At 36.2% G+C, this 13,089-nt stretch overlaps 1 protein-coding gene across 4 annotated transcripts; it reads left to right on the forward strand.

Moving 5' to 3' along the window:
• The first annotated feature begins 364 nt into the window (after positions 1-364).
• LOC114318162 (phytyl ester synthase 1, chloroplastic-like) lies at positions 365-9,398 on the forward strand. 4 transcript variants are annotated; one of them, XM_082894036.1, is made up of 5 exons: positions 423-1,446; positions 2,462-2,620; positions 2,740-2,844; positions 5,416-5,453; positions 8,932-9,398. In XM_082894036.1, exons 1-5 carry the CDS (start codon positions 1,425-1,427, stop codon positions 8,959-8,961), a joined length of 354 nt encoding a protein of 117 aa, XP_082750162.1. In that variant the 5' UTR covers positions 423-1,424; the 3' UTR covers positions 8,962-9,398. The 4 variants fall into 4 exon arrangements, 2 of the variants coding, with proteins under 2 accessions (XP_082750161.1, XP_082750162.1); XM_082894035.1 differs by lacking the exon at positions 5,416-5,453 and having other exon boundaries at positions 365-1,446; XR_014343964.1 differs by lacking the exon at positions 5,416-5,453 and having other exon boundaries at positions 400-571.
• Positions 9,399-13,089: the final 3,691 nt, after the last annotated feature.

The following is a 13,089-nucleotide window of genomic DNA, read 5'->3' on the forward strand; positions in this document are numbered from 1 at the left end:
CCCTTATCTTATAAATAATTTATTTATTTATTTATTTTTATTTTTTTAACAACTCTTATCCTACTCAAAAAAAAAAAAAAAAAAAAAAACTCTTTATCATCTTGATACCCTCTTTTTTTAACCGTTGGCCATTTGGTTGAATTTTTTTTTTTTTTTTTTTTTGCTGTACTACAAATTGATTTTTTTTATATATATTTTTTGTTTTTTAGTGAATTTTGTAAATATTTATTTTTTAGATACACTTTATCCAAATATGCTTAAAAAATATAATATCTATGAAATTGTTTTTTGAAAAAATTCAACAAATACAAAGAATATTAAAAAAATAAATTTTAATACATTTGCCGACAGAAAATTGATTTTAGTCGCTAAATGATATGAGTTTTGTGAGGGAAACAATTGTTGCCCGCACTTCCTCTGTTAGACGAAATGATATTCAAACTCTCTCCCGCCTAGACTATCTCACCACCAAACCTCACACGAAATCACTTCACCGCAGCCCACTGTACAGAGGACATCGGCACGGCCACTCACAGTCGGAAATCACCACTGCCACAGTCGCAGATCACATGTTCTCTCTCTCACTCTCTCTCGCTCTCGGTCTGTCAGTGTGTGTCTCTCTCTCTTGCTCATAGTCTCTCTCTGTCTATCTCTCTCTCTCGCTCTCTCCAATCCTTTGTCTCCCCTTTTTCTGATTGTTCATTTAGGGTTTAATTTCGTGTTCATTTAGACTGTTCCTCTGTTTCCCCCTTTTCTGGTTTTTTTTTTTGTTGCGGTTTCCCCCCCTCCCTTTTTTTTCCCTTGGACATTGCAAGTAATGGGTTGCAATGCAAGAGTTTCAATCTCCCTTGGATGTGCTGTGTCTCCTATTTATATATAGTTTATTTCAGTTTCATAGCTTCAACTTTTCTCACAATCTTTAGGTTTTGGAAGCTGCTCTGTTTTATGCCCAAATGATTGGATCCCCATATTTTTCATTTTGTTGATCAGTTATGTATTGCTCACAAGATGTTTGACGAAATAATTTAGGGTTATATACCATTGTTATGGAAAAACAGAGCTTCAGATTTTATCTTTCCAAGATCACTAGTCTTTGACCACAATCTTTCACTCTCACATTGTCATACCCATAGCCTAGCATTCAAAATAATGTAATTATAATTTTTTTTGGGGTACTAAATGATATTCCTATGAATTTTGCATTCCTTTCTTGTGGGTTGACGATGACTGCCATCTATATTGTTGTTAATGCTGACAATTTAATTTGGTGAGATGAACTAAATTGAACATCATGTGATGGGGGAGTAATTATGGATCTTCACAGGGACTGAATTTTCCCTTTTGTGTATTGTGGTATGGGACGTGAACTACCTTTATTTCTTAGTGTCTCTGATCATTGAAAGTGACCCTTGCTTATATTTCAAATGCCAAATCTGTTATTGGAAGGTATGGACATTTTTCCTTTGAGCACTGGAGTTTTCTAATTCTTTACCTTCCCTTCTTTGTCTCCATCTCTCCATTTTTTTTTTTTTAAAGAAAAAAATATCTAAAGTCTACCTAAGGCAGTGTCTTGAGCTAAAGCATGATATAATTTAGTGCTTGTAAAATACTGCGATGTCTCTTTTTCAATGAGTTTGGTAAATGAATTTGTACTAGTTAGAAATGTAATGGTCAGGAAAATAAGTTACTCTAGATGTCTTTAGGATCTGTGAGAATAATGGTTGATAACTATGGTTTAACAAGGAGGAAAGAAGAGTAAGAAGTGGAATAAATACAAAATAGGGTGTGGGCGGGGAAGAAACAATAGAGACCTGAATTTTTTGACTTGCATGATCTCAATTGGTGCAATCTAGATCTTGGTAAAGTAGTTAGTATCAACAATAAAAAATCAAGATAAAAGGGCGTTAAGGGGGCGAAACTATTCTTGTATTGCAATAGAAGTTCTTAATTTATTCTGTTTCATTTTTCTTGGGTCCATTGTGATAGAATCTGCATATATGCTGGTCAAAGAAATTTCTTGTCTTACAATTGCATTGTCCTGTTTGAGTAATACTATGATGATGGGAATTCATGTATAGTTTGGTACTTTTTGATTATTTTTAACCCTAATTCTAATATGGGATTGCTTTTGAATACAAAGCTTTTGAAGTTTGGTGCCTGTATATTCTTGTTTATGACCGAACACCATTTGAATGTCTTAAACTTCTGTAACTTGTAAATATCTTTATAAGTATTTCTTTGTGTTGCAGTGCTGCTTATGATAGTTCATTTGTGCTGCTGATATATTTAAATAATGTTGAAAGTTAATTTTGTTCTTTTATTATTATTATTGTTATTATTATTATATTTTTTTTTTTTTTTTCTTGTATAGTGAGTTTGTTTGTGTATCTTGTATGCCTTTGTCCACAATTTTTTCAAATCCTCTTCAAATTAATTAAAATTTACATTTTATTGCGTGTAGACTTGGTGAAATTTGTGGAAGAAATTGTGAGGCTCGAACATGCTTCATTTCCAAATAAGCCAATTTATCTGGTGGGCGATTCCTTTGGGAGATGCCTAGCACTTGCTGTCGTAGCTTGTAATCCAACCATTAACCTGGTAGTAATGTTAGCCAATCCAGGTCAGCTTTCAGATAGTGAATTTAAGCATTTCATTGTCATTTTTAGAGGACATTTATGGTTGCCCTTCTGGTTGGCCAAATTACTTCCAGTAACTAATGTACTCAAATATTTGTTTTAGCAAGTTCATTTGGCAGGTCACAGCTCCTACCTTTGTTCCCTCTCCTGGAGGCTATGCCCAATGAACTTCATATCACAGTGCCTTACCTTCTTAGCTTTGTTATGGGTATATGCTCTGTTGCTTTAAAATTTTTTATTTGTATTCCTAATATTTTTGTGACTTGAATTTGAAGAAATTCAAATTTGTCTGCTGCTTGTAATTGTGGCATCCTTGTTAAATTGCCTATGTGGATTTGATAAAATAATCGAGCACTGTGATCATATGTGCCCAAACTGTCTACTTAACTGATTTCTTTCACATCATCTATTCATAATAGTCTTGCACTTTTGCTCATCAACATGACCTTTAATGGTTCATTGAATAAATTTTAAAGCATGAGCTTCGTTCAGATATGTGGTTATATGCGTAAATCAGTAACCAATTATATCTATGAGAAATCAGTAACCAATTATATCTATGAGAACGTTACTGATTTGCTCCAGTCATGGAAAAATCAGCAGTTGGCCTCAAGAAGAACAACTCTGGCCAAATTTGACGGGAAGTTTTAGAAGGATGGGCTCAATGCGAAGCTGCCAAACCAAACCCAAGCTATCTGAAAATGTCTGGGAAGCACTTGTAGGTTGGGAGTTAGAGCTAAAAACACTTCAAACTTACCGAAAAAGGATGCTAAGGGGCGAAACTATGAAACAGCCCCCGAACCACTATGTGGCTGTCACGAACAGCTTCCCCATCACAAATAGGACCTGTGACAATAGACGGAATGTAATTTGCACTTGTAGGTTGGGAGTTAGAGCCAAAAACGCCTCAAACTTAGCCGAAAAAGGGCATCAAGGGGGCGAAACTACGAAACAGCCCCCGAACCACTGTGTGGCTATCACGAATAGTTTCCCTATCACCAATAGGACCTGTGACAATAGACGAAATGTAATTTTCACTTCTAGGTTGGGAGCCAGAGGCCAAAACACCGCAAACTTAACTGAAAAAAGGCGTTAAGGGGGCAAAAGTACAAAACAGCCCCCGAACCACCATGTGGCTGTCACAAATAGCTTCCCCATCACAAATTAGACCTGTGACAACAGAAGGAATGTAATTTGCATTTGTAGGTTGGGAGTTAGAGCCAAAAATGCCTCAAACTTAACCGAAAAAGGGCGTTAAGAGAGCAAAACTATGAAACTGCCCCCGAACCACCATGTGGCTGTCACAAACAGCTTCCCCATCACAAATAGGACCTGTGACAATAGACGGAATGTAATTTGCATTTGTAGGTTGGGAGTTAGAGCCAAAAACGCCTCAAACTTAACCAAAAAACGGGTTTAAGGGGGCGAAACTACGAAACAACCCCCAAACCACCGTGTGGCTATCACGAACAACTTCCCCATCACAAATCGGACCTGTGACAAGAGACAGAATGTAATTTTCATTTGTAGGTTGGGAGTTAGAGCCAAAAATGCATCAAACTTAACCGAAAAAGGGCGTTAAAGGAGCGAAACTATGAAAATGCCCCCGAACCACCATGTGGCTATCACAAACAGCTTTCCTATCACAAATAGGACCTGTGACAATAGACGGAATGTAATTTACATTTGTAGGTTGGGAGTTAGAGCCCAAAACGCGTCAAACTTAACCGAAAAAAGGGCGTTAAGGGGGCGAAACTACGAAACAGCCTCCGAACCACCATATGGCTATCACGAATAGCTTCCCCATCACAAATCGGACCTATGACAATAGACAGAATGTAATTTGAATTTGTAGGTTGGGAGTTAGAGTCAAAAACACCTCAAACTTAACCGAAAAAAGGGCGTTAAGTGAGCAAAATTATGAAACTGCCCCCAAACCACTGTGTGGTTGTCACGAACAGTTTCTCCATCAAAAATAGGACTTATGACAATAGACGGAATGTAATTTGAACTTGTAAGTTGGGAGTTAGAGCCAAAAACACCTCAGACTTAACCGAAAAAGGGTGTTAAGGGGGCAAAGCTATGAAACAGCCACCGAACCACCGTGTTGTTGTCACGAACAACTTCTCCATCACAAATAAGACCTGTGACAATAGACGGAATGTAATTTGCACTTGTAGGTTGGGAGTAAGAGCCAAAAACGCCTTAAACTTAAAAAGCTGTATCGACATCTATAACATATAAAAACAATATATCAAGTTTTGAGACTTCATTTTTTCTTTAAAAAGTTGTATTGACATCTATATATTTTCTACATCATTTAATTTGGCTCCCATTGATTAATGGATATGACTAGCATTATATGCCCTGCTTTGGTACTTTCCCTTGTTCATTTTCAGGATCTTACAAATATGTCTTCATCCAATGCCTTCAAGTTCCCCATTATTAAGTGTAAAATTTTAAAAATTTTAAACTTCTCTAGTTGAAATAGTGACCTGCTAAATATAGATGTTAACCATCACACTATATTTGCAAAAGGAATCACAAGACAAAATAAAGCTTTGTTAACATCATCAAGACGGCTCCTTTAGTACCATTTTCATGAGGATAGGTAGAATTTGGGAAACTGATTAGTTGCAACATTAAATTATTTTTCCATTAGAGCAACTATACTATTTTCATTCTCAGAGTTTGTATAATGATATTTTTCTCTCTATCCAAGCAAAGAGGAGTTGTGTCAAGTTGGATATTTACAGAAAGTTATCAAATGCATTAACAGGAACAATGATTTCTTCTGTTGCTTGGATAGGATATGAGGTATGCTTCTAATGAGTAGACTCTACTTCTAATTTTGATGTGCAATAACATTGGTCTAATTTTGTTTATTAAAATTCATTTTCATTTTCATAAATAGACAAAAGCAGAAATCCCAACTACTTGGAGAAGATTACTTGAGTGCTTAATTATTATGTTATGATTAAAGTGTTCCTCAGTGCCTCATGAATAATAAAATTAGTTTGACATGGGCAGTGGGTATATTTGTTTCTGCCTCACCAGCTCTTTGTGCACTTTACTACTAGCAACCGAAAGAATGTTCCCCTATACTCTTGAAACTCTGCTAATATCTTCCAAGAATGGCATCCATCTTCCACCAATAGATTCATATTTAGAGCAGACAACTTTTTCCATAAGGCCAGTCCTTATTGCCATATCTTCACAATTATTTTGATAACAAGACGAATACGCCCTAAACTAAGTCGAAAAAGGGCGTTTCGAGGGTAAAAATTCAAAAATGCCCCCGAACCATCATGGGGCTCTCACGGACAGTTTTTCCATGAAAATAGGACTTCTGACAACTAACGAAATGTAATCCAGACCCGTAGGTTGGGAGTTAGAGCCGAATACGCCCTAAACTTAGTCGAAAAAGGGCATTTCGCGGGCAAAAATTCAAAACAGCCCCTGAATCACCTCGTGACTCTCACGGGTAGCTTCCCCATGACAAATCAGACTTGTGACAATTGACGAAAAGTAATTCAGACCCGTAGGTTGGGAGTTAGAGCTGAATATGCCAAAAACTTACTCAAAAAAGGGCGTTTCAGGGGTGAAAATCCAAAATAACCCCCGAACCATCATTTGACTCTCACAGGTAGCTTCCCTATGACAAATAGGACTTGTGACAACTGACGGAATGTAATCTGGACCCGTAGGTTGGGAGTTAGAGCCGAATACGCCCAAAATTTACTCAAAAAAGGGCGTTTTAGGGGCAAAAATTCAAAATAGCCCCCGAACCAGCATGTGACTCTCACAAGAAGCTTCCCTATGACAAATATGACTTGTGACAACTGACGGAATGTAATCTGGACTCGTAGGTTGGGAGTTAGAGCCGAATACGCCCAAAACTCACTCGAAAAAGGGCGTTTCGAGGGCAAAAATTTAAAACAGCTCTCGAACCACCGTGTGACTCTCACGAGTAGCTTCCCCATGACAAATAGGACTTGTGACAGCTGATGGAATGTTATTTGGACCGGTAGGTTGGGAGTTAGAGCCGCATACGCCCAAAACTTACTCGAAAAAGGGCATTTCGGGGGTAAAAATTCAAAATAGCCCCCAAACCACCATATGACTCTCACGGGCAGCTTCCCTATGACAAATAGGACTTCTGACAACTAACAGAATGTAATCTGCACCCGTAGGTTGGGAGTTAGAGCCGAATACGCCCAAAATTTACTCCAAAAATGGCGTTTCGGGAGCGAAAATTCAAAATAGCCCCCGAACCACCGTGTGACTCTCACGGGTAGCTTTCCCATGAAAAATTAGGACTAGTGACAACTAACGAAATGTAATCTGGACTTGTAGGTTGGGAGTTAGAGCCAAATACGCCCAAAACTTACTCGAAAAAGGGCGTTTCGGGGGGCGAAAATGCAAAAAAACCCCTGAACCACCGTGTGACTCTCACGGGCAGCTTCCCCATGACAAATATGACTTGTGACAACTGACGAAATGTTATTCGGACCCGTAGGTTGGGAGTTATAGCCGAATACGCCCAAAACTTACTTAAAAAAGGGCGTTTCAGGGGCAAAAATTCAAAAAAGCTCCCGAACCTCCATGTGACTCTCACGGGCAGTGTCCCCATGAAAATATGACTTGTAACAACTGACGGAATGTTATTCAGACTCGTAGATTGGGAGTTAGAGCCAAATACGTCCAAAACTTAGTCGAAAAAAGGCATTTCCGCGGCGAAAATTCAAAACAGGCTGCGAACCACCGTGTGAATCTCACAGAAAGCTTCCCCATGACAAATAGGACTTCTGAAAACTGACGGAATGTAATCTGGACTTGTAGGTTGGGAGTTAGAGCTGAATACGCCCAAAACTTACTCGAACAACGGCGTTTCGGGGGCAAAAATTCAAAACAGCCCCTGAACCACCATATGACTCTCATGGGCAGTTTCCCTATGACAAATAGGACTTGTGACAACTGACAGAATGTATTTCGGATCCGTTGGTTGGGAGTTAGAGCCGAATACGCCCAAAACTTTGTCGAAAAATGGCGTTTTGTGGGCGAAAATTCAAAACTGCCCCTGAACGGCCGTGTGACTCTCATGGACAGTTTTCCCATGACAAATAGGACTTGTGACAACTGACGGAATGTAATCTGGACCTGTAGGTTGGGAGTTAGAGCTGAATACGCCTCAAACCTACTCAAAAAATGGCGTTTCAGTGGCGAAAATTCAAAACAGCCCCCAAAAGAAAAAGAGTTTTGTTGAAGTGCACATTGTTCTTCAGATTCATACAAATAAGATGAAAGAAAATTCTTTTCTTGCTCCGAATGTGAACTTGCAGGAGCTTGGTATGTGAGTTCTGCATTTTGTTAGTATTTGTTACTGCCATGATAGATCAACATATGATTGGCTCTGCATTTTGTTAGTTATTGTTGTTGCCATGATAGATCATCTAACGATTGTTATCCTTTTCCACTTTAATTGTCTTTTCTCAAACTGGAATGACACTATATCCAAGTTTTGTTACTTAAGATTTTCTGAGCATCTGTTCTGAGATTTTTTGTGGTTGGAAGTGTATAGTGAATACAATTATTTATTGGAGATGTATAGTAATGGAAAATTATAGGAAAATATTCAGAAACCAATATTAACTCATTTTACACCTTGTTATATTATATTAATTTCTTGAACGTACACAAGTGTGTTATATTATACTTAAGCTTTCATACAAATATCAAACTCTGAATGGTGTTTCTGAGGCCATGTGGTTTATGAGATATCAAGTATTCTTTCTTTGATGAACCATTTATAGGTGTCTCAACATACATTTCTACATATTTCCTTTTGTGATTGAACTTTATTTTTGTTATTATTTTTCTCACATGTTCTAATATCCTGAATGAAATGGCACTAATAGACATTAATAAGTAGAGATAGTTTTATATCCAATCTAATGATTCAAGTGCTTTTTGCAAAGAATTAATGAGGAAGTTGGTAAAAAGAACACCTTCTATTCACATTGGGCTTTGATATCGGTTTAGCCACAGAATTTGGATACATGTTGCATACAAATAAAAGAATGTTACATTAGCTATATGTTAGTAATGACAGATTTAGTAATGATTTTTCTGCATTTAACAATGTTCCTTATAACAAAAAACTTTAGAAAGAATGATAATTGATTCATCATGGAAGGTTGCTTCTTTGATATGTTATTTGTCACTTGTTGCCAAATTCATTCATAAAGTTAGGCATTTTTTGGTCCAATTCTAATGTTTTTTTTGTTTTTTGTAGATGACTTTGTTGCGTGGACTTTCAGAGTAATATTTTGGTACATGGTGAAGAAATTTCACTTTTGTATAGAACTAATATAATACTTTTGTCGTCACTGGCTTTTGTGCAGTTCACTATGATTGATACAGAAAACTTTTGGCAACCAACAGATAATTACCGGCATGGTAGATAGATCACATTTTGTCACCGTACATATATATGATTTTTTGCCGTGGTACATAGACGTACTTTTGTCTTCATACAAACATCACCTTTTGTCGTGGTACAGATTACAATGGTAATTTGTACCATGCCAAATGGTCATTTCACATGGTAGTAAATGTAATTTTTGTATATGGAGGGCTTTGATTTTTGTATGATTTTATATTTTGTATGGAATTATTATTTTAGTTTGGACAATAGTTGGTTTGTATATACTTTGACAGTTAAAGTTATTTATGTTTTGTATATGGATGCAAATTGTGGAATGATTGATAGTATATGTATCATTTTATTTATATACGTATTACAGGTTGCATGGAATACAGACAAGTTATAGAGAAATTACAATATTTGCAATAAAACATAATATCATGTTTTTGGTGACTAAAAGTTTTGTAGCAAAAAAAATAAAATAAAATGAAATAAACATTTGGTAACTAAACGTTTTGTAGCCAAAAGAAAATCAAACATTGGGCAACTAAAATTTTGGTAACCAAAAGAAAATCAAACATTTGGCGACTAAGATATTTCGTAACTAAAAACAAAAGCTTAAGAATAAAAACACTTTTGCCGACTAAAAATTTAGTAGCTAAAAATGTGGAAGTTTAGGCGACTTAAATTTTTAGTAGCCAAAACAAAAACTGTTTGCCGATTAAAATTTTAGTAGCAAAAAATGTGGGAGTTTAGGCGACTAAATTTTTAGTAGCTAAAACAAAAACTATTTGCAGACTAAAATTTTAGTAGCCAAAAAAATTTGACTTTAGGCTACTAAAATTTTAGTAGCCAAAACACTAGTATTTATTTTAGGTGACTAATATATTTAGTAGCTAAAAACTTTTTCGGTGACTAAATCTTTGGTCGTCAACAATAATTGAGGCTTTTGGCGACAAAAAAATTGGTCGTCGAAAATGTATTATTTAATTTTTTTCCCAACCTTTTGACGACTAAATATTTAGTCGGCAAACGAATATATTTGGAAACTAAAATAAGTTTAGTCACCAATTAGCTTTCCCAACTACTCTTCGGCTACTAATTCTGCGACAAAAAAATTTAGTCGCTAAAGCCCTTTGGCGACTAAAAATTGACTTTTGGTGACTAAAAATTTAGTCATCAAAAGTGAAAATTCTTGTCGTGACTCCAATGTAATACCGGAAAATCATACTAATAGAAATATAGATTTCAACGCTTGACAGCCAACACTTCAACCACAAATCCTTTCAAAAAAAATCTTTCACACCTCACCTTTTTATTCTCGTCCCCAAAACAAATAAGAAAATTAGAAAATGAATCATAAAATACCGAATCAAATAAATACAACTTTTCAAAACAAAAAAAAAGCTAATTGATTCATAAGAAAAAACTCTTTGGATAAAATAGATTAATATTCTCCCATATAGAATTTATGGGTAATTTTTTTATTTCTTTAACCTTTTTTCCAATAAATATTTAATTAATTTGCTTCATTACTAAGTTTTAGGATAAAATACAAATACACCTCTTGAGATTTGCTTTAACTATAGATTACCCCCTGTAATTTGGAAAATTAGAAATACATCCTTGTTAGTATTTTTCGTTTAACAGAATTAGCTAAAAAAATGAAATTCATAATTACTCTCCTATACAATAATAAAATTATCTAAATTATTAATTGAAACATATTTCTAACATCATTAAAAACTGTTAATTGACTTGATGATTTATTAATAAAAGAGACGATTTGTTATGAAATTAAAAATTTTAAGGATGAAATATAATTTTTAAAACTATAAGAAGTAATTTATATTTTAATCAAATTTCAAAAGTGTATTTATAATTTACTCCTCTAGTTTGAGAGCTTCTCTCTCCAAACTTTTCTTCCCTAGGGTTTTCAGAGCTTCTAGCCGCCGGCGGTGGAGGAGGGGGTTCCGGCGGCCTCCTCTCCTCTCCCCCTACCCCTCTTTTGTCCTTTCATTTCCCCACTTTGCTTTCCAATAACTTGGAAGCTTCGGCTCTCCACTCTCTTCCTCCTTTGTGAGGTGTTTCTTTCTCCCATCCATTCACTCTGGAAGTGGCCTCACGGATCCGCACCTTCACAGATCTACACCTTCCCCGCCTCTTTCACGCTGCCCTCACCGCCTCCATCGCCGGATTCATCGACGTCGCCGCTGGTCTTGTTTGGTTGTGGGTTTATTTTCTGATTTGTTGTTTTGGTTTTAGTCTTAAGTTATTTCCTTGGTCTTTTCCTATTTGTTTGCTAGCTGCTGCTGGGTTTGTTTGGTTTCTTCGAGTCCATTTGTGCGAATTTGTTAAGCTTACCCTCATTGTGGTTGGGATCTATGACTTATTTCAGGCATGCTCTACTGTCGAACTTTTATGATCGGCTTTGCCTCGCAGTACGAGCACAAGTACGAAATGTACGTTTGAATATTTTCATAGCTCTCTTCCTTAGTACTTCTTGCTTTATTTTCGCTTTGTTTGGTGTAAGTTTTTGGTTTGAATGGACTCTTGTAAGTGTCGTTTGACTTTCTTGAATGATATATGTCTTCTGATAAAAAAAAAAAAAGGTCTACAATATGTTTATGATAGTAAAAAGAGTACCAAATCATCGCTTGCGCTGGCAGTGGAAAATGCACATAAAATGACAAATAAGTTAGAACATTTATATATATTAGTAGTTGCACAAGTCCATTGCACGTGATATGTAATTTTTTTATCGACTATTAATATTATAATTATATATTTTTTTTAAATTAATATGTGATATATATATATATATATATATATATATATAAAATAAAATAAATTTATATAGATAAATTGATCAATATTTAAAATATAAGTAAATAATAAATGAATACATACTCGGTTAAAGAATTTAAATAATAAATGAGAAATTTGATAAATGTAAACATTAATTTATGGTTAGATTATTGAGATCACAATCTTATCTTAAATAATAAATAATAAAGAGGTGCTTTAAATATATAGTATTATATAAATATTTTTCTATCAACTTCTCACTTCAACTTTCTATAATCCGTACCTATAATATAATTGAAGGTATGAAATTAATTGCACAATTGCACAATTCTGTTTAATATTTAATTTCATAATACAAATTCATTGAACCAACTTTACATATTATTTGCATAATATTGATGTAAAAATGCTTAAATATTAATATGTAATATATTTTTATACATTAAGAATTGTTGAGTCTTATTTCCTGTATCACGAATATCTTGCATGATTAAAAATATAACATTAGTGTAGACACCCCAATTTTGACCGACCTTAAGACTCAGACGTCATCGATTGAGCGCTCGGTGATCGCGCATGTTGTGCTCGTTCCGAGGTTTCGGAGTCTCGGCTGAGAGCCTTGCCTCCGGACTTCGGGACTCTTTTGTGCTTTGCCTCAGTTTGCGAACCAGGTTCTGTTTTCTCTTCCTGAAGGGAGAGAGAGGTCTCGTAGACCATCTCTCAGTGGCCGTAGGCTACTTTTCATGGTCGTAGGCCACTTTTCTCGTTTCGAGACCAGTTTTCGATTTTCGGAGCCGTCGGCCATGCGCCTCGGTTCGGGACCGCTTAACTTTCTCCGTTTGCTTCAATTTTTGGCACACACCTTGTTTCCTCTCAATAGAGGGACACTGTGGCTCGGGAGACCTCCTTTGTGGTCGCACGCCACTTTCGATGCTCAATAGTCAGTTTTCGGGGCACCCGGCTGCACGTTTTGGCCCCTCAACCCTCGTTTTGCATCCGTCTCGGTTCATTTTTGGCATGGATCCTATTTTCATTGTTTGGAAGGTGGTACTAGGGTGGGAGACCACCTTTTCTTCTTCGAGACCACCTTTCTCCCGCCAGTCGGTTTCCTTGTTAGGTAACTGGTCTCCCTCATTTTTGGGCCACAATTGCTGGTCTCCCACCACACCACTAGCTTGCATTCAGCTGGGAGACCACCAAATGGGCTGGCCGACCACC

Source organism: Camellia sinensis, chromosome 11 (genome assembly GCF_055761805.1).
Source record: "Camellia sinensis isolate YWXY chromosome 11, ASM5576180v1, whole genome shotgun sequence".
Lineage (NCBI taxonomy): Eukaryota > Viridiplantae > Streptophyta > Magnoliopsida > Ericales > Theaceae > Camellia > Camellia sinensis.